The sequence below is a fragment of the Elephas maximus genome, chromosome 17 (genome assembly GCF_024166365.1).
Source record: "Elephas maximus indicus isolate mEleMax1 chromosome 17, mEleMax1 primary haplotype, whole genome shotgun sequence".
NCBI classification, from domain to species: domain Eukaryota; kingdom Metazoa; phylum Chordata; class Mammalia; order Proboscidea; family Elephantidae; genus Elephas; species Elephas maximus.
The window spans coordinates 39,982,407-40,008,940 of NC_064835.1; the positions used below are offsets into that span (position 1 = coordinate 39,982,407).

The window sequence follows — 26,534 nt, forward strand, 5'->3', positions numbered from 1 at the left end:
CTTTTGGCTTTGGCTTAACCATGGACCACCAAGTCACCATGTGGCCTGAGCTGCCCATAATGAATTGGGTGTTGTCTGACCCACACAGCCATAAAGTTGAATGTGAACGGCAGCACTTCATCATTAAATGGAAGCGGTATATACGAGATTGGGCCCCAACAGGACCAGAAGGCAAAAGTGAGCTGCATGAGGAAGTGGCCGACATACCCATGGTCTTCACTCATGTCACATTACCTTCCATCTCTCAGTCTGCACCTATGGCCTCATGCAGAGTTCCTTATGATCAGTTGACTTACGAAAAGAAAATTCATGCCTGGTTTACAGATGGTTATGTGCAATATGCAGGCACCACTCGCAAATGGACAGCAGCAGCACTACAGCCCCTTTCTGGGGCCTCCATGAAGGACAGTGGTGGAGGTAAATTCACCCAATGGGCAGAACACTGAGCAGTACACTTGGCTGTTCACTTTGCTTGGATAGAGAAATGGCCAGATGTGCAACTGTATACTGATTCACAGGCTATTGGATGTTCAGGCTGGATGGTCAGGGACTTGCAAGAAACATGATTGGAAAATTGGAGACAAAAAGATATGGGGAAGAGGTATGTGGATAAGCCTCTCTAAATGGACTAAAGAAGTGAAGACATTTGTGTTTCATATGAATGTTCACCAAAGGGTGGCCTTGGCAGAGGAGGATTTTAGCAATCAAGTGGATAGGATGACAAGTTCTATAGAAGTCAGTCATCCTCTTTCCCCAGCCACCCCCATCATTGCCCAATGGGCTCATGAACTAAGCAGCCATGGTGGCAGGGATCGAAGTACGCATAGGCCCAGCAATGTGGATTTCCACTCACCAAGGCCGACATGGCTACAGCCACTGCTGAGTGCCCAATCTGCCAGCAGGAGAGACCAACACTGAGTCCCTGATATCCCACTATTCCTTGAGGTGATCAGCCAGCAACTTGGAGGCAGGCTGTTTACATTGGACCACTTCGATCATGGAAAGGACAGAGTTTTGTTCAAACTGAAATAGACACTTACTCTGGATATGGATTTGCCTTCCCTTCCCTGCTTGCAATGCTTCTGTGGATTTACAGAATGCCTAATCCACCGTAATGGTATCCCACACATCATCATCTCAGATCAAGGGACTCACTTCACAGAAAATGAGATGTGGCAATGGGCCCGTGCTCATGGAATTCACTGGTCTTACCATGTTCCCCATTATCCTGACACAGCTGGCTTGACAGAACAATAGAATGGCCTTGTAAAGACACAGTTATGGCACCAGCTAGGTGGCAATACCTTGCAGGGCTGGGATAATGTTCTCCAGGGGGCTGTAAATGCTCTAAACCAGCATCCAATATATGGTGCTGTTTCTCCTATAGCCAGGATTCATGGGTCCAGGAATCAAGAGGTGGAAATGAGAGTGGCACCACTCACTATTACCCTAGTGACATACTCACAAGTTTTGCTTCCTTGTTCCCGTGAGTCTATGGTCTGCGGGTATAGAGGTCTTAGTTTCAAAGGAAGGAATGCTCCCACCTGGAGACAAATCACTGATTCCAATAAATTGTAAGTTAAGAATGTCACCTGACCACTTTGGGTTCCTTATGCCTCTGGATCAAAAGGCAAAGAAGGAAGTTAGCATTATGGCTAGTGTGACTGATTCTGACTACCAAGAGGAAACTGGATTGATATCACATAATGGAGTTAAAGAAGGGTATGTCTGAAATGCAGGACATTTCTTAGGATGTCTCTTAGTACAACCATGCCCTGTGAATAAGGGCAATGGAAAACTACAGCAACCCAATTCTGATACAACTACTGTCTTAGTCATCTAGTGCTGCTATAACAGAAATACCATAAGTGGATGGCTTTAACAAAGAGAAGTTTATTCTCTCACAGTCTAGTAGGCTACAAGTCCAAATTTAGGGGTGCCAGCTCCAGGGGAAGGCTTTATCTCTTGAGGAAGGTCCTCATCATGAGCCTGGAGAAACGTCCTTGTCATGAGCCTTCCCTTGGTCTGGGAACATCTCAGCAGAGGAACTTCAGATCCACGGGATGCACTCTGCTCCCGGCACTGCTTTCTTGGTGGTATTACGTCCCCACGTTTCTCTACTCGCTTCTTGTATATTTCAAGAGACTGGCTTAACACACTACCTAATCTTGTAGATCTCATCAGTGTAACTGCCACTAATCTATCTTATTACATCATAGTGATAGATTTACAATACATAAGAAAATGACATCAGATGATAAAATGGTAGACAACCACACAATACTGGGAATCATGACCTAGCCAAGTAAACAGATATTTTTGTGGACATAATTCAGTCCATGACAGTTATTTAATGATCCAGGCCTTTCAGGAATGAAGGTTTGGGTCAGCCCACCAGGCAAAGAGCCATGACCAACTTAGGTGCTTGGTGATGGTAAAGGGAATACAGAATGGGTAGTGGAAGAAGGCAATCCTAAATACTAGCTACGACCACATGACCAGTTGCAGAAATGAGGCCTGTAACTGCTATGAGTATTTCTTCCTTGTACGTGTGTATCAAATATTTTTGTTTTCTTTATTTACAAAATATAAGATGTAAACAGGGTAATGTGTTTTTGCTTTTACATGTATTAGTTTTGTCATGTTAGGCTCAAGCATGACTTTATGATTTTTTTTATCTAGAGATTATATATGGTTTAAGGAGATGTATACAGGTGTCAACTTGACAGGGAGTGGACTGTGATGGTTAAGGTTGTGTGTTCTCAGTCATTTGGCAGTTATGTAATGATGTAATCACCTCCATGATGAGATCTGATGTAACGTAATCTCCTCTATGATGAGATCTGCTATGAGCAGCCAATCAGTTGAAAGGGGTTTCTGCAGAGGGGGGAGGGGGGAAGGGGTGGCCAGCATCGAATATATATGGACTTTCTGTCAAAGCCTACTGGCTTTTGCTCTGTTCTGGATCCTGCATTTGGCTCCTCATCATCTGACCTCCTGTTCATGGGACTTGAGCCAGTAGCCTTCAGTCTTACCTGTCGATCTTGGGTTCCTCAGCCCCTGCAGCTACATGAGTCAGAAGAAGCCTCCAGCCGATACCTGACCCACAGACTTGGGACTTTCCAACCTCTACAATCACTTGAGCCATTTCTTTGATATAAATTTCTGACTCTCTCTCTCTCTATATATATACACACACATACACAAATACATACATATGTACGTATATACACATATACATATATACGTATACACGCTCCACTGGTTTTTCTGCTCTACAGAAGCCAGCCTAAGACAATGATACAATAAATTATAAAATATGGAGTGTTTTTTAAACAACAGACAGTTGTGTTCAGCATTTATCTTGCATTGTTTCATTTAATCTTCTTACAAAGGTATGAAGAAGGTCAGACTTTTATCTTTTTTGTACAGATGAGAAAACTGAGGCTTTAGCAAGGCTAAGTAATTCACACAAGGATACAGAGCTAGTAAGTAGTGGAGTCATAATTTGAATGCACATACCCACCACTATCTTCTTAATCACCACACTACTGCCCCTACTAGTTACCTGTACGATAGTTACCCAAAATCACATGACCTTGGTCCATCACATTTTCTGCAAAATCTTATCACTTTATTAATGACATCTAAGTTTATTAACCCAATAATGCTTGAAAAATCCTAACTCCAGGGCTTAGAGTAGTGATAATATTAAGGTAACTCAGAGGCAATATCCAGATATCAATGCTAACCAGTAATGATAACTAGTAGAATTTTTGTGGAGTATCAATTAAAATAATGGAAATACTGAGGCACAAATAAATTACCACAGGAAACCTAAAAATTCTATGAATGTCTATTCTTTTTAAACAATTTGGTGAACATGTCTATAAAAGTAACTCTGTTCAGTGGCTTAACTGTTCCACCTACTTAATTCACATTGGAACCATACTTTATTTCTGAAACCTAACAATAAGTTGCTGTGGCTATGAAGTATTTGGATAGAAATCTGGTAATGAAGACCAAACCCACTGCTGTCGAGTCAATTCCGACTCATAGCGACTCCACAGGACAGAGCAGAACTGCCCCACAGGGTTTCCAAGACTGTAAATCTTTACAGAAGCAGACTGCCACATCTGTCTCCCATGGAGTGGCTGGTGGATTGGAACTGCTGACTTTCTGGTCAGCAGTCAAGCGCTTAGCCACCGCACCACCAGGGTTCCTCTAGTAATGAAGAAAACCAAAGCCAAACCTGTTGCTGTGGAGTCAGTTCCAACTCCTAACAACCCTGTAGGGCAGAGCAGAACTGCCCCATAGAGTTTCTAAGGAGCAAATGGTGGATTGGAACTGGTGACCTTATGGTAAGCAGCTGAGCTCTTAACCACTGCACCACCAAGGCTCCCCGGTAGAGTAGGTAACAAATAGAAATAGTGATACTTTTAATTATACAAATGACATAAATGATCTATTATACAAATGATGAAAATGATCTAGTAAATGAAAATATCATTAAATTAAATGCTTTTAATATTTTTCCATTGTACAGTTTGTATGCTTTTAATTCAACCAGTTACTACATTTGATCCTCATTTCCTTTACCTTATCTCCTTCTCCATGGATTGGGGAGCACAGTTGATATAATCCATGATAAGCCAGTTCTGGTATGTATTTTGCTTCATTAAGGTTTCTAAAGAAAGAAGGCAAAAGACTGGTTAATGGATGGAACATAACTTGGAATATTCCTTAACTCTGTAAGCCATATTTAAATTAATAAATTCTACCTGTGTGCCAATTAGGATAAAATGGCATTTATAAAAAATTATACCAGAAAAAAAATTATTGTATCACATCAATAGTTTAGCAGAGGAAGATTTAAAGGCTCACCTGGCTTGTGAAAAATGAAATTCATCAAGAACTGGCTCGAAATTAGTTAATGCAACAAAGATCTGGAAAACAGCATGAAGAAAAGACCGATTTTTCCTGTTCACTGCAGTTAACTAAATATTAGCTATAGCCTATGCCCTTTGAGGGTGTTCCAAAGTCCTTGGAATTTTCACTTACTTCTATACAATTCTGCACACATTGTGGCTTTTCTTTCAGGGAAAACTTGGGCAGAAGCCTTAAAATATTCTTCAACAGGTGGAATACAGCATTTCGAATATAAGAAAGGTCCCGGGCAGAAAAACAAATACTCTCCTCATCTTCTTGTTCTTGTAGAATTATATCCATCTAGGTTATGGAGAAACGTATAGATGACACATATAGACGAAATGTAACAATGCCTAACACTTTGTCCCGTGGTTTTTCAGTGACTCCAAACCAAGTCCAGTTCGAGTCCAGAGAGTAACCGAAGCACTGAAGAGACGTGACTATGACCAAGTCCTGTGACTATTCCAGCTTTCCACAGCCACAATGTAAACTGTTGGACTAGATGATGGCTAAAACAGCTCCTAGCCCTATAATTTTGTGTCAACGAAAATTCTTTTGAAGTTCTGAAGTCAGCGAAGCGCTGCTTTCCTATCTACTTACATGAAAATTTGGAATTAATGTCCTTCTATTGTGCTCTTCTGTACGTGAGCCCTCAGTATGTTTCAGTCACCTGCTCTAAGGATAAGCTGATGTGCCAGATACACCAGTTAGCATGTTGTCAAGTACACCTGGGGCACCAGGCTAAGAGATGATTGGGAGCTTGTAAGACAGCCAGGTGAAAATGTATTCTCAGTGTTATACCGAGCCCAAGACGCAGGTTAAAGCCATACTGGATATGCTGACGATGCTCTAGGACCTTTTAGTAATAATCATAATGCCGAAAACCACATTTTAATATAAGGTCAATCCTTAAATAAATCAAAATCGCAGGCAGATATAGGATATGTTTTATTATTCCACTTACTTCTTACCTCAATATCCTCTCTTCTGAGTGGCTTTCCTCTTTTTCTATTCCCTCTTGGATTGCCCTGAGAGCCCTTAGGCTGTTTTTTCTTTCTTTTCCGATTCAAGTTAGATTCCTGAGGCCAGCTCTTCTTTAGAATCTGAATACATTTGTCAAACATCACTGGATGGAATACTTGATTGGCTACACTTCCTATTCACAAAGAATAAAAGCAAGTTAGATTTAATTATCGTGAAATATGTCTGTAACAAGAGGTGAAAAGTTAAAAAGCAAAACCAGGCTTTTCATTAACTTAGAATTACACTGACCCCTAAGTACCATTATCAACTTTAGCCTTAAAAAACCCAAACCAAACCCAGTGCCGTTGAGTCGATTCCGACTCATAGCACCCCTATAGGAGAGAGTAGAACTGCTCCGCAGAGTTTCCAAGGAGTGCCTGCTGGATTCGAACTGCTGACGCTTTGGTTAGCAGCCATAGCACTTAACTACTACGCCACCAGGGTTTCCACTTTGGCCTTAGTAGATGATTAATAGTGCTGAATTAGAAGTATATAACAAGACTTCCACTTATGGCAACGATGGAATAAATGGTTTGATACTTGCCTTCTTGCCGTGAATGACGATAAAACTAGACAAGTTTATGAAGTAATTGTTTTAAGACACTACTCAACAAGCAGCATAGAAATGCAATCCCTAATTGAAGGGAAACTAATGAGGTAAACCCTAAAACTACACCAGTTTGGTGTTTAGAGGCAATTCCTAGATAACAGCAGAGGAATGGTAAACCCGAGCAGATTATGTTGGTCTTACTGAGTTGAGAATACAGAAATCAGAGCTCAGGAAGGCAAGGATAGCTGGAATTTATAGGGCAGTGTACTAAATAGGAAGCCACACAGAAAAAGAGCTTGAGAAATCTGCATAGGGACAAATACTAAGCTATGAACATAGGGTAAAACTCAACGAAGCTGGAAAAAGAAAAATTTCCAAGGAGCTGGAAGCTGTACAGGCATTCCTGGGTGGTTAAGTGCTTCACTACTAACTGAAAGGTTGGCAATTTAAACCCACTCAGAGGCACCACAGAAGAAAGGCCTGGCAATCACTTCTGAAAGGTCACAGCCTTGAAAACCCTGTGGAACAATGCTGCTCTGCACACATGGGATCACACATGTGGTCGGTATGAGTAAGAACCGACTCAACAGCAACCACCACCACCACCACCAGGAAGCTAAACAATCTTCAGAACTCTTATAAAGCTGAGACACATTCAAATTCTGACCAGCCTGAGTGGTTGTGGCTGGATACCATCAAGTTGATTTCAGCTCACAGTGACCCATGTGAAATTCTTCATAGGCTTTTCTTGATTGCAATCTTTATGGAAGCAGATCGCCAGGTCTTTTTCCTGTGGAGCTGACGGGTGGGTTCAAACTGCCCAACCTTTCAGTTAGCAGCCAAGGCTTTAACTGTTTGTGCCGCCAGGACTTCTGAAGCCAGAGTGGAGAGGGGAGAGGGGAGAGTGGAGAGCAGATAGTGGAGAGACTTTGCTAATCACCCAAAGCATTCAATGGAGGCCTCAGAAACAAACATGCTTTAATAGGAGAGCTAAACTAGTTCTGAAGTAAAGGCTACTCTTTACCTGCCCTAAAATAAACTTTAAAACTAGCCTCAAGAGGATCAAGTTAATCCACCAATACCAGCCAACCAAAACACACTTCAGCACTATGAAAAAGAAAACAACAAAACTCACTCAATACTTCAATAAAACTTACTTAATATTCAAAGTATTCAGCACCCAATAAAAAACTACTGAGTGTGATGGATTCTGGGAAGATGGCAACATGAACAGGCCCTCGTTCCAATCCTCACTCACAGATACAAGAAATACAAGAAGACAGTGCTTGCCTTTGAGGGACTTTGATCAGGGAGCAAATGACAGCAGAGGGAATATGCAGACAGGCAAGTATCAACAAATCAAGGAGATGCATATGTTAAGGAGATGGCTCCTCCCACTGTCTCTGCACCTCTCCCCAGCCATGCAGGTTGCCTGCTCCTGTGAACTGGGAAAGCAGCCCTAGTAGAAGGGCCTGCTTTCCTAACCACCACACCCTCTGCCTGTACAAACAGAAAGGACCACAAGCTTCTGCTCTACGATCAACAAGGGACACGTCCCCAGGGATCTGTTCAGAGCACACCAGCCCCTTCCCCACCCTGCCATTATCAGCTGCAAGGCTGATGGGAATTACGACAGAAGGCCCCTGCAGTTGGAGTAGGCTTCCCTAGCCAACACAGTACTTGCCTCCCTGCAAAACTCACATCTGAGGTCTTGTAACTAACAGGACAGGCTTCCCTGTGAGTCTGTCTGCTTCCCCTTCCAGTTGGTGCTGAGGACTGGTGACCAAGGCTGCTATGTGCTAGGAAGAAGGCGTCTTGAATGGAACCGGCCAACATACTACAGGTGGGCTATGATAGCAACAATGCAGACCTCCCTGGGAGCTGTTCCAAGCATGACAGCCACTGCCCCACCTGGTAACTGAGGGTAGCTGGCCTGATATGAATTGCTACAGAAGGTTCCTGACAGTGGAGCCACCAGGCGGGTCCCCAATGGAAAATGGTCCCCTAAACAGATTTGAGGTCTTTCTGAGAGTGCCAGCCCCTCCTACTCCAGGTAAAAAGAAAAGCCTACCTGTGCTTCCCCTGAATGCCAACAGGTAGTTCCCACAGAGTAGGGAAGGAAACCTTGGGCAAAACCTGAGGGCAGCATTCAGTCCCAAAGGAGGCTTGCTGGGTCTGGGTTTTCTGACTGAAAACGTGGTTGCAGGAACAGAGAAGGAAAGGGAGTAATAACCAGAGAGAGGATTGTGCCCACTGGTGGACAGACTGATTACTTAGTGAACGGTATCTTGCCTGAGTGGGGTTGCCCAGTGGAGGACAGATTGACCACAGCGTGTTCTCTGGCGTGTTTGGGAGACATCGAAAATTGAAAACCAAGATCTAGAACTCCCGAATCCTAATTAAACCAGGAGGGAGAAGAAGCTATCACAGAGAGGGAGAAAAAATAGTAAGCAAAGGCTGAAGGCTCTGTCTGCCTGAGTTTTTTGCAGAAAGTAGCACGAGCAAAGAACACCAAATACTGGAGAGAACTGAGAAAGCTAAAACCTGCTGCAGTGAAGTCAAATCTGACTCATAGTGACCCTGTGAGACAGAGTAGAACTGCCCCATAGAGTTTCCAAGGAGCACCTCATGGATTTGAACTGCCGAGCTTTTGGTTAGCAGCTGCAGCACTTAACCACTATACCATCAGGGGTTCCTGAGAAAGATAACACCCTAGAAAATTTCAGCACCTCCCCAAAAAGACCACAAGACACACAAAGAAAAGAGAAATGATGGCCTATCCAAATGAACATGACAAAGAGAGTCAAGGTACATACTGGAAGGCTGAATTATGATAAGAATGTAAGAATACAGTAACCTTAGACATAATTAAAGAGCTAAGGGAAAACAATGATAAAGATCTAAGGGAAAACAATGCAAGAACAAAAAGATCTTTAAAAAGAGGCAAAAAGAATGAAAAAGAAATACTGCAACTAAAAGGGACAATAACTGAAATGAGAAACACAATGGAAAGATTTAACAACAGATTAAATCAGGCAGAAGAATCAGTGAATTAGAGGATAAAACAGTCAAAATTCCAGAGACTGAAAAGCAGCAAGAATGGAGGCTCCAGAAGTCTGAGCGCACTTTAATGGAATTAAGGGACAACAACAAGAGTGCTAATATACAAATGATGGGAATGCCAGAAAAAGATGAGGGAGAGAGAAAGCAATAAAAGAATATTGAAGAAATAATGACAGGAAATTTCTTCGGTCTGACAAAGCACACGAATCTACAAATCCAAAGAGCTCAAAGAATCTAAGCGGATCTGCACCGAGACTCATCATAGTTAGGTTCTCAAAAAGTAAGGCCAAAGAGAGAATCCTTTGTAACAGTCACATACAAAGGACCCCCAGTAAGATTAAGCGCAGACTTTGCCTCAGAAACATTAGAGGCCAGAAGGCAATGGAATGATATATCTAAGTTCTGGGAGGAGGAGGGGGAGGAACTGTCAACCAAGAATACTATACCTAGCAAGACTGTCCTTCAAGAAAAAGGGTAAAATTAAAACATTCCTAGACAAACAGAAGCTGAGAGAGTTCATATCCACCAGACCAGCCCTACAAAAAATACTAATGGGAGTCAAGACTGTCCTTCAAGAAAAAGGGTAAAATTAAAACATTCCTAGACAAACAGAAGCTGAGAGAGTTCATATCCACCAGACCAGCCCTACAAAAAATACTAATGGGAGTTCTGTAGATAGAAGAAAAAGCATACTAGAAAGTAATTCAAAGTCACACATTAAAACAAAACAAAACAAAAATCCCCTAATAAAGGGTATTGCATGGACAAGTTTAAGGGCTAGTAATGATGTATTCATGCTTGATAATTCTAATTGTTTTGTCCTTCATGCTTTTTAATGACAAATGTATAAAAGGCAAGAATAACATTATGTTAAAAAGCACATGAAATATAAAGACGTAATTAGTGGTAACAATAACAAAGTGGAGTTGGGAAGAATGCTAGAGGTATAGAATTTCTTACATGCTACTGAAGTTAAACTGGTACCAACTTACCTAGAATGTTAGAAATACAGGCTATTAAATGTAATATTCATGGTAACCGCTAAAAATCTATATATATAAAAATAATACACAAAAGGAAAAGAAAAGGGAACCAAAATGGTTTACTACAATAAACCAACAGAATACAAAAGGCAAGCAGTATTAAAGGACAAAGACAAAGAAGGCTTAAGACACACAAAAAATAACAAAATGGCAGAAGTCAGTTCTTACAGGTAATTACAGTGAATGTAAATGGACTGAATGCTCCAGTCAAAAAGCAGAAAGTGGCAGGATGGTTAAAAAAAAAAAAAAACACGATCCAACTGTATGTTGTTTTAAAGAGACACACCTTAGATCAAGGACACAAATACACTGAAAGTGAAACAATGGAATTAAGAATTCCATGGAAATAATAACCAAAACAGAGATGGAGTGGCAATCTTAAAATCAGACAAAGTAAATTTTAAGACAAATCTATTAAAAGAGATAAAGATGGACATTATATACTGATGGAAAGGTCAATTTAACGAGATTTAACAAGCAAATATATACGCACCCAACATCAGAGCACCTAAATATATAAAGGAAACACTGATACCACTGAAGGAGAAATAGACGGCATTACAATAATGGTTGGAGACTTCAATACACTACTTTCAATACTGAACAGAACACCTAGAAAGAAGATCAACAAGGAACAGAGGATGTGAATGATACCATAAACCAACTAGGCTTAACAGTCAAATAAATTTATAGAACACTCTACCCAACAATGGCTCAGTATACATTTTATTCCAATGCACACAGATCATTCTTCAGGGCAGGCCACATGTTAGGTCACAAAGCAAGTCTCAATAAATTTAAAAAGATTGAAACCACACAAAGTATTTCCTCTGGCCACAATGGAGAAAAGACAGAAATCAGTAACAGGTAAAAAAAAAAAGGTAGCAACACAAACATGTGGAAATTAAACAACACGCTATTAAACTACCAATGGGTCAAGAAAGAAACCAAAACAGAAATCACAAACTTCTTAGCATACCAAAACTACTTATGAGATGCAGCAAAAGCAGTACTCAGAGGAAAACACATAGCAACAAATGGGCTTACATGAAAAAAATAAGAAAAATCCCAAATCCACAGACTAACTTGACAACTTGAAGAAACAAAGAGTAAATTTACCCTAAACCTGCCAGAAGAAAGAACATAACAAAGATCAGAGCAGAAATGAATAAAACCAAAAACAGAAAAAATTTGAGAAAATCAACAAAACCGAAGTTGATTCTTTGAAAAGATCAATAAAATAGATAAAACTTTAGCAAGACTAACAAAGAAAAACAGAGAGTAAGATGAAAACAAACAAAAGAATAAAAGAAAGAGGAAACATTACAACTGACCCAACAGAAATAATGAAATTTATGACAGAGTATTATGAAATGTACAGTAAGGAAACAGAAAGTCTCAACAGACCCGTAACAAGTGAAGAGATCGAATCGGTGATTAAAAACCTCCAACAAAAGAAAAGTCCTGGATCAGATGGCTTCACTGGAGCATTCTACCAAATATTTAGAGAAGAATGGACACCAATCCTGTTTAAACTCTTCCAAAAGACAGAGAAGGAAGTAATATTACTTAATTCATTTTATGAAGCAAACAATCTTGATACCAAAACCAGACAAAGAAACCACAAGAAAACTACAGACCAAAATCCGTTATGAATACAGATGCAAAAATCCTCAACAAAATACTAATATAATCTAATAGCACATTAAGAGTCATACACCATGATCACGTGGGGTTTATTCCAGAAATGCAGGTATGATTCAATTTTAGAAAACCAACCAACATAATACACCACGTCAACAGAACAAAAGAACCACATGATCATCTCTAGGGATGCAGAAAAGGATTTGATAAAATCCAACTCTTTTCTCAGTGAAAACCATCAAGAAGACTGGAATAAAAGGGAAATTCCTCAGTATGATTCAGGACATATATGATAAGCCAACAGCTAACATTATACATAATGGAGAAAGACTGAGAAGTTTCTCCTTGAAATCAGGAAAAAGACCAGGATGCCCACTCTCAGCACTTCTATTCAAAATTGTATTGGAAGTCCTAGCCAAAGCAATAAGACAAGAAAAAGAAATAAAAGGTATCCAGATATGGGGCAGGGGTGGGGGGGAAGAAAGATTACCTCTATTCATGGATGACATGATCTAATATATAGAAGGGCACAAGGAGTCCATAAGAAAACTTCTGGAGCTAACGGTGGAATTTACCAAAGTTGCATTGTACAAGGCCAACAAACAAAAATAAGTTGGGTTTCTATGTACCACCAATGAGAAATGTGAAGAGAAATTAGGTAAATGACTCTATTCACAACAGCATATAAGAGAATAAAATACCTAGGAATAAATTTAACTGGAGATAAGAGGGACTTACATAACAAAAATGATAAAACACTGCTGAAAGAGATCAAAGAAAACTTAAATAAATGGAAAGATATTCCATGTTCATAGACTGGAAAACTTAGTATTGTTAACATGTCAATACTACCACAAGTGATTTATAGCTTCAACACGATCTCAAGCAAAATTCCAACAGCCATATTTACAGAAATGGAAAAATTAATCCTCAACTTTATATAGAATGGAAGAGACCTTGAGTAGCTAAAGCAATCATTAAAGAACAAAGCGAGAGGACTCACAATTCCTGATTTTAAAACATTTTATACAGCTCAGCCTGGTACTAGTATAACTAACAGACACATAGACCAACACGATAGAATTCTGAATACAGAAACAAACCCACGCATCTACAATCAACTGATCTTTAACAAGGGGGGCTGAGTACAATTGATGGGAAAAGAACAGTCTATTCAATAAATGATGTTGGGAAAACTGGATTTCCATATATAGAAAAATGAAACAGAATCCATGCCTCACACCATACATGCAAACAAATTTAAAATGGATTAGAAAAAAATCCCTTGCCCTCAAGTTAATTCTGACTCATAGTAACCCTATAGGACAGAATTGAACTACCAAACTACCCATAAAGTCTCCAGGGTTGTAAATCTTTATGGAAGCAGACTGTAAGACTTAGTATTGTTGACATGTCAACACTACCTGCAGAGTAGCTTTGGCAGCCAAGCACTTAACCACTACACCGCCAAATCTCCTCTAAATGTACTAAGGACCTAAATATGCAAACAGAAACCATAAAATTCTTAGAAGAAAATGCAGAGGCAACCCTGTCAGGCTTAGCATTTAACAATGGATCATCTAATATAATAAAAACACAAACAGCCAAAGACAAAATAAATTAATGGGACCTCATAAAAATTAAAGACTTTTTTTCACCAAAAGACTACCAAAAAAGTAAAAAGACAAGTAACCAACTGGGAGAATATCTTAGGAAACCATATATCTAATAAGAATCTAATAACCAGAATTTATATAAAACTTTGACAACTAAACAACAAAAAGACATATAACCCAATCATAAAATGGGCAAGGGACTTGAACAGAAATTTCAGCAAAGAGGACATCCAAATGGCCACCAAATACATGAAAAGATGCTCAAAATCCTTAGCCATCGGAGCGATGCAAATCAAAGCCACAGTAAGATACCATTTCACTCCCACTGGAGTGGCTAAGATTAAAAAAAAAACAGAAAATAATAAATGTTGGCAAGGATGTGGGGAAACTGGAACCCTTATTCACTGTTGGTAGGAATGCAAAATGCTACAGCCATTGTGGAAAACATTTTGATGGTTCCTCAAAAAACTAAAAATAGAATTACTATACCAAAACCCAAACCCACTGCCGTCCAGTCAATTCCAACTCATAGCGCCCTACAGAACAGAGTAAAACTGCCCCACAGAGTTTCCAAGGAGCACCTGGTGGATTCGAACTGCCAACCTCTTGGTTAGCAGCTGTAGCACTTAACCACTACACCACCAGGGTTTCCACAGAATCACTATATGACACCAATTCCACTCCTAGGTATACACCCCAAAAAATTAGAATGATGAATCCTTTTCAGAAGGTTTCAATTTACTTTGCCCAGATCCATCAGAGGCATCACTGTCTACGGCACCTATAACCTTACAAAGTGTGTTTCTTAAATAACGATATTTTAAAGTCAAAACTACTCCTTGATCCATGGGCTGCAAAGTGGATGTTGTGTTAGCAGGCATGAACACAACACTAATCTCCTTATACATCTCCATGAGAGCTCTTGGATGACCAGATGCATTGTCAATGAGTAATAATATTTTGATAGGAATCTTTTTTTCTGAGCAGCAGGACTCAACTGTGGGCTTAAAATATTCAGTAAACGATGTTGTAAACAGACGTGCTGTCACCCAGGCTTTGTTGTTCCACTTGTAGAGCATAGGAAGAGTAGATTTAGCATAATTCCTAAGGGCCCGAGGATTTTCAGAATGGTAAATAAGCACAGGCTTCAACTTAAAGTCACCAGCTGCAGTAACCCCTAACAACAGAGCTACCTTGTGCTTTCAAGTTTAAAGCCGGGCATTGACTTTTCCTTTCTACCAATGAAAGATGCCATCTTCTTCCAATACAAGGCTGTTTTGTCTACACTGAAAATCGGTTTTTTTGTAGCCGCCTTCATCAATTTTCTTAGCTAGATCTTCGAAATAACTTGCTGCAGCTTCTACATCAGTGCTTGCTGCTCCACCTTGCACTTTTATGTTATGGAGATGGCTTCTTTCCTTAAACCTCATGAACTAACCTCTGCTAGCTTAAAACGTTTCTCCTGCAGCTCCCTCACCTCTCTCGGCCTTCACAGAATTGAACAGAGTTAAGGCCTTGCTCTGGATTAGGTTATGGTTTAAGGGCATACTGTGGCTGGTTTGATCTTCTATTCAAACCACTAAAACTTTCTCAGCAACAAGCCCGTTTCACTTTCTTAACATTTGTGTGTTCACCTTTCCTTTGTATTCTAACTGATGCAAAAGGCTTAGCTTTTGGCCTTTTTGGCCTCCTTCCCGCTTGAACATTTAGAGGCCAATATAGGGCTATTAATTGGCCTAATTTCAACAGTCATGTCTCAGAGAATAGGGAGGCCTGAGGAGAGGCTGAGGAGAGGTAGAGAGATAGACAGCCGGTTGGTGGAGCAGTCAGAAAACATACAACATTTATCGGTTAAGTTTGTCATTTTATATGGGTGTGGTTCACTGCACCCCAAAACAATTACAATAGTAACATCAAAGATCACTGATCACGGATCACCATAACAGATATAATAGTAGTGAAAGTCTGAAAATAGTGTGAGAATTACCAAAATGTTATACAGAGACATGAAATGAGCACATGCTGTCAGAAAAATGGCACTGACAGACTTGCTTGACACAGGATTGCCACAAACCTTCAATTTATTTTAAAAAAAAAAAGGCAGTACCTGCAAAGAGCAATAAAGCAAACTACAATAAAACAGGGTACGCCTGTACACAGAATATTGATCAAGTCAGACCCTATGCTGGGCCATTAAAAAGAAAAAAAACGCTGAATATAGACAGTCCTTGGGTTATGAATGAGTTCCATTCCTAAATCTGTCTTTAAGTCAAATTCGTAAGTAAGTCGGGACAGGTATATATGGTTCTTGAATATGTACGTTTTCATGAATGGCACAAAGTAGTACGTGTGTTATTATAAATCATGTATTTAACTCAGATTTTCAGTATGGTAGGCTTTATGGCAGTTCATTCTTAAGTACAAATTGCTTGTAAGCCTGATGTTCTTAGCCTGGGAACTTACTGTAATAGGCTTTACAGCAGTCTGTTCTTAAGTACAAGTTGTTTGTAAGTTGGATGTTCATAACCCAGGGACTCTCTGTAACTTAAAAGTATTGAAATCATACAAAGTCTTTGCTCTGATCCCCACATAATTCAAGAGAAATCAGTATCAATACAATCTCAGGAAAGTCCTCAAATATTTGGAAAGTAAACCCCCGAGACTATGGCCTCTGAACACCCTGCTAACTCAGAACTGAAGCCACTCCCAAGTCCACCTTTCAGCCAAAGATTAGACAGGACTACGAAACAAACAATAACACATGGGAAGAATGTGCTTCTTGGTTCAATCAAATATACAAGAACAAATGGACAACACCTGCCCAAACCAAAGACAAGATAGCAGGAAGGGACAGGAAAACTGGACAAATGAACACGGGGAACCAGGAGTACAAAAGGAAAGGGGGAGACTGCTGACACTGCAGGGATTGCAACCAAGGTCACAAAGTAATTTGCGTATAAATTTTTCTATGAGAAACTAATTTGCACTGTAAACTTTCACCTAAAGCACAATAAAATTAAAGAGAGAGATAAAAATTACAACAGGGAACCAAACAAATTTTGGAGCTGAAAAGTATAATTTTATAGCTGAAATTAAAAATTCACTAGAAGCATTCAACAGCAGATTTGAAAATGCAGAAGAATGAGTGAATTTGAAGATTAGCAGCTGAACTCTTACCCACTGTGCCACCAGGGCTCCAAATTTGAAGATAGGACAATTTATTCAGTTTGAGGAGTAGAATGAATAAATGAATGAATGAGCAAAGCCCAAGGGACATAGGTATACCATCAGACACATCAACATATGCATATTAGATTCCCAGAAGAGGAAGAGAGAGACAAAGGGGCAGAAAGAGTATTTCAAGAATAAAGGCTAAAAGGGACAGGAGCTGGCTGAATGGACACAGGAAATCCAGGATGGAAAGGAGGGTATGTGGTCACATAACAATGTGTGTATAAATTTTTGTATGAGAAACTAATTTGAGCTGTAAACTTTCACTTAAAGCACAATAAAAAAAGGAGGGGAGGGGGGAGGGAGGGAAGGAGAAAGAAAGAAAGAATAAAGGCTAAAAACTTTCCAAATTTGATAAAAGAAATGAATCTAAACATCCAAGAAACTCAACAATTCCAAGTAGAATAACCTCAAAGAGATCCACACCAACATACATGAAAATGAAACTCCCAAAGGACAAAGACAAAGAGAGAATCGTGAAAGCAACAAGATAGAGTGACTCATCATGTTTGAGGGATATTAAATAAGATTAACAGTCAATTTAGCATCAGAAACCATGGAGGCCAGAGAACAGTGGGATGACATTTAAAGTTCTGAAAGAATAAAACTGTCAACCAAGAATTCTATATCCTGGAAAACTACCTCTCAACAATGAAGAAAAAATTAAGACTTCCCCAGGTAAACAAAAGCTGAAGGAGCTGATCACTAGTAGACCTAGTAATCACAAGAAATGCCAAAGGGAGTCCTTCAAGCTAAATTAAAAGGACACTAGACAACAACATGAAATCACAAAAAGAACTCCAGTAACTTTACTGTTGTTCAGATATAGGTGGCAAAGTGGAAAACAAAACGAGTTCCCCTCCCCCCCCAAAAATATATGTATTTATCTATTTGGAAATTTAACACACAACTAAATAACTCAGAGTTCTAAGAAGAAAGTAAACACAAAAAAAAATTAGAAAATGCTTTCACCTGAATGATAATGAAAAAAAATTAAAATTTTTGGAATGCAGATGAAGCAATACTTAGAGGGAAATCTATAGCATTAAATACTTAACATTTAAAACAAATAAAGTTATGTGAGTACAAAGATCTATGCATCCACCTTAAGAACCCAGAATAAGAACAAATTAAACTCAAAGTAAAAAGGAAGGAAATAATGGAAATTCAGACCAGAAGTCACTGAAATAAAAAATGAACAAACAACACAGTATAATCAATAGTATCAAAAGTGGATTCTTTGAAACAATCAATAAAATCAATATACTTTTATCTAGAGTGATTAAAAGAAAGAAAACATAAATTACCAACATTAGGCATGATAATTACATTATAGACCCTACGGATATTAGAAGACTGTCTATTAAAAAAATTGAATTCTTAAACAAAAATCTTCCTACAAAGGAACTCTAAGCCTACATGGCTTCATTAGTGAATTCTATCAGACATTTAAACAAGAAAGAATACCAATACTTCGCAAACTCTTCCAAAAAACAGATGAGGAGGGAACACTTTCCATCTCATTCTATGAGACCTGTATTACCCTCATACTCAAACCAGACAAAGACATCGCAAGAAAAGAACAGCTCTTATGAATATCCTTACATATATACACACATACATACATTCCTTATGAAAATAAATGTAAAAACCTCCAACAACATATAAGCAAACTGAATGCAGCAAAATATGACAAATCCCATGACCAAGTGCGATTTATCCTAGGAACAGAAGACTGGTTTAATATATGAAAACCGATCAATGTTATACACTATATTAGTGGGATAAAGAACAAAAACTGCATGGTCATCATATAAATGCAGAAAAAGTAAATGACAAAATCCAACATCTTTTCATGTTAAAACACTCAACAAACGAGGAACGGTACTTCTTCAACCCAATAAAAGCCATACTTAAAACACCTACACTAACATTAAACTTAAAAGCAAATGACTTCACCATCAGCAGATGAATGGATAAACAAACTATAGTACATACACACGATGCAATACTACGCAATGATAAAGAACAATGATGAATCCCTGAAGCATCTCACAACATGGACTCATCTGGAGGGCGTTATGTTGAGTGAAATAAGTCAATTACAAAAGGACATGTATTGTATGAGACTGCTGTAATAAAAACTCATAAAAAGGTTTACACGCAAAAATAAACAGTCTTTGATGGTTACCAGGGAGGGGAAGGGTGGGGATAGAAAAACCCCCAAACAGATAATAAATAAGTGGTAACTTTGGTGAATGGTAAGACAGTACACAATACTGGGGAAGCCAGCACAACTCGTCCAAGGCAAGGTCAGGGAAGCTCTACAGACACATCTAAACTCCCTAAGAGACCAAATGCTGGGCTCAGGGATATGGGGGGCATGGTCTTGGGGAGCATCTAGCTCAATTGGCATAACATAGTTTAAAAAGAAACTGTTCTACATTCTACTTTGGTGAGTAGCATCTGGGGTCTTAAAAGCTTGTGAGTGGCCATTTACGATACTCCACTGGTCGCACCTTGTCTGGAGCAAGGGAGAATGAAGAAAACCAAAGGCACAAGGGAAAGAATAATTCAAATGACTAATGGGCCACGAGTACTATAGCCTCCACCAGACAAAGTCCAGCGCAACTAGATGGTGCCAGGCTACCACCACCGACTGCTTTGACAGGGACCACAATAGAGGGTGTACCAGACAGAGCTGGAGAAAAACACAGAACAAAATTCTAACTTGTAAAAAAAAAAAAAGACCAAACAACTGGTGTGACAGAGACTAGATAAACCCAGAGGGTATAGCCCCTGGACACCTTAGCTCAGTAATGAAGTCACTCCTGAGGTTTGTCCTTCAGCCAAATATCAGACAGGCCCATAAAACAACACAGACCAAATGGGCATACCAGCCAGGGGCAAGGATGAGAAGGCAGGAGATAGGAAAGCTGGTAAGTGGGAACCCAAGATCAAAAAGGGGCGAGTGTTGATGTGTCACAGGGTTGGCAACCAACGTCATAAAATAATATGTGCACTAGCTGTTTAATAAGAAGCTAGTTTATTTGGTAAACAATTATCTAAAGTATAATAAAAAAAAAACAAAAGACTAAATGCTTTCCCCCTAAGATCAGAAACAAGACAAGAATGTTCACTCTTGTCTTATCATTGCTTAAGAGATATATAGGAAGAAAGACTACCATATTTTTACGCAAATAAAGTGCACATGCTACCTTTTTTTGCCAACTGTGCCCTCTCCCTGCGAGGTATTTTCGTAAGTGTGCGTGCTAGTATTTTTACACATTGCTGTAAAAAAAACTTAGCATAGCATGGTTATGAAAACACCTTGTGGGAGGAGGGCACAGCTGGCAAAAAAACACAGAATGCACATGTTATTTACATAAAAATATGGTATCTTTTTACTAATTCCCAGATCATACGGAATAAATCCTTAACGTTTATTACAAAAGCAAGTTAACTAATCCTGTGATTTTTCTTTCTTTACAAATTATGGGTTCTTCCTCTATGTTCCACCCTCTCTTTCCTTGGATTTGAGATATGGAGGAGAATGGACTTCTTGATTGCTCACAGGTGGAACAGCCAACTAAGTGCTCTGAGAATAAAAGAGTAAGAACAGTATTTACGAATAGCCTTTCCTGTGCTTTCCATCATCAAGTATTACTAGCTAATGTCATGTTTCTCAATTACGATAGTTTTAAACCTATTTTTCAACCCCTATATAGGAGAGATATGACACAATGACTTCCCATAGCAGTTATTCTAGACCTGAATAGGGAATCAGGAGAATAGAGGGTCATGTCAGAATTTCGCACTGGAGTTCCAGGTTGGTGGACAGGGTTGGGGTGGAGCTCTTGTAGCTTAGAAACATCCTCTCTCCAGTCTTACGCCGCTCACATTATTTGTATGACATTATAGGCACAGCTTAGTATCAGACACACAGCAGAGTATTTTTAAAAAATCATATTTAAGGAAGAAATGAGAAAGGAATTTTCTAACACCTACAAAATACCCAGTATTTCATATACTTACTCTCATTAATCCTCAGAACAAAACAAAGGGATGGGTTATCACTGCCCCACTTTATTAGTAAGGAAAAAAAGTATAAGAGTTAAAAACAATGTGGAAAAAAAAAATGACTAAAGATTTGTCCTATTGTATCAAGTATACATACCTGGTACTTCTAGTAGCAGAAAATAAAGCCCAGCAGCATGAAGGCCATATTCTCGATACTCTACACTGGTGTTTTTCTTATGCACTGTTTGAACAAAGTGATACAATAATGCCACCAGTGCATTGTGAGAAATATTGTTCTCATTGAAGAAGATCCAAAGGTTCTAGGGGGAGGAAGAGGGATAAAGCATAGAACCCAATAATTAGGGAAATGGAAAAATCCCCTATTATTTGATTTTTTTTTTAATGCCTTACAAAAAGAGGAACAGACTAGTCTGACTTCTAATGATAAAAATTTGCCATCTTTAAAAGGACCAAAACAAAAAATTACATTTAAAATTTTATTATTCAAATTACAAAGATAAATAAATATACAAGATATTCAAATAGACCAAACTCCAAAAAAATTAGGTAAATTTTAAGGATACAAACTTCTGAAATTATTAAAGGTTGAGAATTATACTTATTATACTAAAATCTTCGAGCCACCCTATACTAGTTATTAAAGGAGCCCTAGTGGCACAATGATTAAGTACACATATGATGGTTAAGGATGAGTATCAACTGAGCTGGGGCACGAATTTCAGTGGTTTGACAGTTATGTAATGATGTAGTTTGGTAGTTATGTAATGATGTGATCATCCTCCATTTTGTGATCTGATGTATCCACCCCCTATTTCTGATATGATGTGAGCAGCCAATTAGTTGACAAAGGAGCTTCTTTACTGGGGGCTGGTTTGCATTCAGTATATACACAGATGTTCTGGCAAAGTTCGCTCTGTAACCTGCATCTGACTCATAATCCTCTGACCTCTGGTTCTTGGGATGTGAGCCAGCAGTCTGCTGCCTGACCTGCCAGATTTGGGTTCATCAGCCCCTGCGACCACACAAGTCAGGAGAAGCCTCCAGCCTGATACCTGACCCACAGATTTGAGACTTGCTAGCATCTACTACTGAGCTGTGGTAATCTTCCAACACTTCCTTGAGATAAATTTCTATATATATACTATTTATATATATTTATATACACACATTTCACTGGATTTGCTCTTCTAGAGAACCCAGCCTAAGACAACACACAACAAATTCATTATTACTCAGTCAAATCACCCTTCCATCTACGTTAAATGTACCCGAAGGCCATTTTTCTAATTACTGAGACATGTCTTGGCTACTAATCAAAAGGTTGATGGTTTGAAGATGCCTACTGACTCCGCAGCAGAAAGACCTGCTGATCTGCTCCCGTAAAGATTAAAGCCTAGAAAACCCTATGGGACAGTTTTACTCTGTTACATGGGATAGCTTTGAGTCAAAATCAATTGATGGCACCCAACAACAACAGATTGTGGCAATGGGAATAGGAAAGAAAACACCAAAAAGACTTCAGAAGTAGCCTAGGAGTGAAAGAAAATAAACCCCAGAATAGAGACAATTATATTAATTTTATCACTGTTTTATGCTTTCTTCTAATAAACACATGTAGAGGAAATGGGCTATTTCCATAAACTGAACATGGCTACAATGAAATATTATTTATCTTTTCCAGACCCACCCAGTGCCCTCAAGACTTCCAACTCATAGCAACCCAATAGGATGGAGTAGAACTGCCCCATAGAGTTTCCAAAGGAGTGCCTGGTGGATTCGAACTGCCGACCCTTTGGTTAGCAGCCACAGCACTTAACCACTACGCCACCAGGGTTTCCATTTACCCTTCAGTACTTTTCACTTGTTTTTTCGGGTCTTCGTTGTAAGAGGACTTAACGGAAGCATCTGTCTGTTCCGCCATCTTGGTCCCGCTCTTTTTTTTTTTTTAATCCTTCAGTACCTTAAAAAACAAAACAAAAAAAAGAGCAGGACCAAGATGGCGGAACAGACAGACGCTTCCGGTGAGTCCTCTTACAATGAAGACCCGAAAAAACAAGTGAAACGAGTATATTTATGACAAGCTAGGAGCCCTAAACATCGAAGGCAAAGTGAGAAAACAAACCAAGTGGCAGGGGGAGGAAGAGACGGTTCAGAAGCAGAGTGGAGTTACTGGACCTGAATCACCAGGAGCCCTCAGGCACCATTCCTGGAGCGGCTGTGGCAGGCTGGTACAAGCGCCTGGCCTTAATTTCCTCAGGGAAAGGCAGCTAGCCACACAGCCTACTCACACCTGCGGAACCAGGGAAGAATGGCTCTCTTGGCAAAAGTTAAGTACTTGCATGTATTTTACCATACCCCCCCCACCCCCAAGCTGGCTACAGCAGCTGTTGATTTCCCTGAGCCTGAGATAGGCCCTGTTGAGCACCTAGAGCCATCCTCCCAGCCTTAGAGAAGGAATAAATTCACAATTCGGGGAAAAGATAACTTGCCAGCTCCACTAACCAGGGGGAGCTCAGGACAGAAGCGGCTCCTGTCCAGGCATAAACGGTCTGTGGACTTTGAGTACCTCTCCCCGCTGCATGGACCTGTGCAGGCCTACTTCAGGAGAATGGGCCCTTGTTGGCAGACTACAACTGTTTCAGCTCTGCAGTGGAGAGGTGGGTATCTGATGTTTGACACCACTTTGCCTATTAATCAGAGTCCTCACCTACTCACATCAGGGCATAATGGCTCCACTCAGGTCACCCAACCACCACGACAGGGGTCCAAAGATAACTGGTACCCCCAGTCCTTACAACCAAAAATATTGGGTGCCCGTGGTTCGCTTACAGAACCTGACCACCTGTATACTCTAGGGAACAGGGACACACTTTCCTCAGAGACACCTGGGGGACGATTCTCAGCCCCTTGCATTGTTCAGAGCGTGACTCCCCGCTACAACCAGATACTGGTACCTACACCAATCACTGCTGCCCCTCTAAGACTGTAGGACAGAGCCTTTACCACACACTTGATGGTCAGCAACCTGGACACCTGAGCTGAATTCATACCAGAAAAGTGAATGGATATCTAGACTGATATACCTGACAACAGCTCTAGCCATCTGGGACAGGATGTCAGTGCTCCAAAGGTGAAAATGATCAAGCTAGCTCACTCAAGCAACCCAACTGGGTATATCAACACAAAACAAAGCAAGAAGCTACGATACAGTAAGCAAACATAAAATAAACTAACATGATAACTTATAGATAGCTCGGAGACAACAGTCAATATCAAGTCACATAAATAAACAGACCATGATCGCCTCAACAAGCTCCCAAAACAAAGAATCAAGGGATCTTCTAGATGAAAGTGCCTTCCTGGAACTACCACATGCAGAATACAAAATATTAATATACAGAACCCTTCAAGACATCAGGAACGAAAATCAGGCAGTACACAGAACAAGCCAAGGAACACACAGATAAAGCAATTGAAGAAATTAGAAAAGTTATTCAGGAACATAATGAAAAATTTGAGAAACTGCAAGAATCCATAGACAGGCAGCAATCAGAAATTCAGAATATTAACAATCAAATTACAGAAATAGACAACTCCATAGAAAGTCAGAGGAGCAGAACTCAGCAAGTGAAAGGCAGAATTTGTAAACGTGAAGATAAGGCACTTGGAACCAATATATTTGAAGAAAAATCAGATAAAAGAATTAAAAAACATAAAGAAACCTTAAGAATCATGTGGGACCCTATCAAGGGAAATAACCTACGAGTGACTGGTGTACCAGAACAGGGACGGATAACAGAAAATACAGAGAGAATTGTTGAAGATTTGTTGGAAGAAAATTTCCCTGCTTTCATAAAAGATGAGAAGATATCTATCCAAGATGCTCATCGCACTCCACATAAGGTAGGCTTTAAAAGAAAGTCACCAAGACATATTACAATCAAACTTCCCAAAAGCAAAAATAAAGATAGAATTTTAAGAGCAGCTAGGGATAAACAAAAAGTCACCTACAAAGGAGAGTCAATAAGACAAAGCTTGGAGTACTCAGCAGAAACCATGGAAACAAGAAGGCAATGGCGTAACTTACATAAAGCATTGATGGAAAAAAATTGCCAGCCAAGAATAATATATACAGCAAAGCTGTCTCTCAAATATGAAGGTGAAATTAGGGCATTTCCAGATAAACAGAAGTTTAGGGAATTCATAAAAACCAAACCAAAACTGCAAGAAATGTTAAAGGGAGTTCTTTGGTTAGAAAATCAATAATAAAAGGTATCAACCAAAGACTAGAACACTGAACAGAACAATGAGATGTCAATCCAGACAGGGAAATCACAAAAATAAATGATAAAAAAACCTCTCAAAACAGGGAAACAGCGATATTATTATGTAAAAGAAGACAACATTAAAACAATAAAGAGCGACTAAGAAATTTAGTCATAGATCTTCCATATGGAGGAGAAGATAAGACTGTACAAAGAAATAAAAGTTAGGTTTCAATTTAGAAAAACAGGGGTACATATTAAGGTAACCACAAAGGAGACAAACTATCGTACACATCAAAATAAAACACAAGAAAAAAATTGAGACTCAGCAGAAACAAAACCAACAACAACAAATTTGAGGAAAAGACAATATATAAAGATAAACTACTCAGCATATAAAATTAAGTGGGAAAAAGAAACTGTCAACAACACACAAAAAAAGACACCAAAATGATAGCACTAAATTCATACCTATCCATAATTACGCTGAATGTAAATGGACTAAAGGCACCAATAAAGAGACAGAGAGTGGCAGAATGGATTAAAAAACACTACCTGTCTATATGCTGCCTATAAGAGACACACAGACTTAGAGACACAAACAAACTCAAAAGAAGGAAAAAAAAATATATCAAGCAAACAACAATCAAAAAAGAGCAGGAGTGGCAATATTAATTTCTGACAAAAGACTTTAAAGTTAAATCCATCATAAATGATCAAAGGGACAATATACCAAGAAGATATACCCATATTAAATATTTATGCACCCAATGACAGGGCTGCAAGATACATAAAACAAACTGAACCAGCATTGAAAAGTGAGATAGACAGCTCCACAATAATAGCAGGAGACTTCAACACACCACTTTCGGTGAAGAACAACACATCCAGAAAGAAGCTCAATAAAGACACAGAAGATCTAAATGCCACAATCAACCAACTTGACCTCATAGACATATGCAGAACACTCCACCCAACAGCAACCAAGTATACTTTCTTTTCTAGTGCACAAGGAACATTCTCTAGTATAGACCACACATTAGGTCATAAAGCAAGCCTTAGCAGCATCAAAAACACTGAAATATTAAAAAGCATCTTCTCTGAGCACAAGGCCATAAAAGTGGAAATC

At 39.4% G+C, this 26,534-nt stretch overlaps 1 protein-coding gene across 5 annotated transcripts in view; it reads right to left on the bottom strand.

Annotated features, from left to right (window-relative positions):
* NCAPD3 (non-SMC condensin II complex subunit D3) overlaps positions 1-26,534 on the bottom strand; it is a 147,981-nt gene that overhangs the window by 98,532 nt on the left and 22,915 nt on the right. For 4 of the 5 annotated variants that reach the window (XM_049857642.1, XM_049857643.1, XM_049857645.1 and 1 more), the window contains exons 3-7: positions 21,277-21,439; positions 5,901-6,085; positions 5,062-5,229; positions 4,885-4,946; positions 4,600-4,687 (exon numbers count right to left, since the gene is read on the bottom strand). In XM_049857642.1, the coding sequence (XP_049713599.1) occupies positions 4,600-4,687; positions 4,885-4,946; positions 5,062-5,229; positions 5,901-6,085; positions 21,277-21,439 (666 nt within the window). The remainder of the gene's footprint in view (positions 1-4,599; positions 4,688-4,884; positions 4,947-5,061; positions 5,230-5,900; positions 6,086-21,276; positions 21,440-26,534) is intronic. The other variant, XM_049857647.1, reaches the window with a different exon arrangement.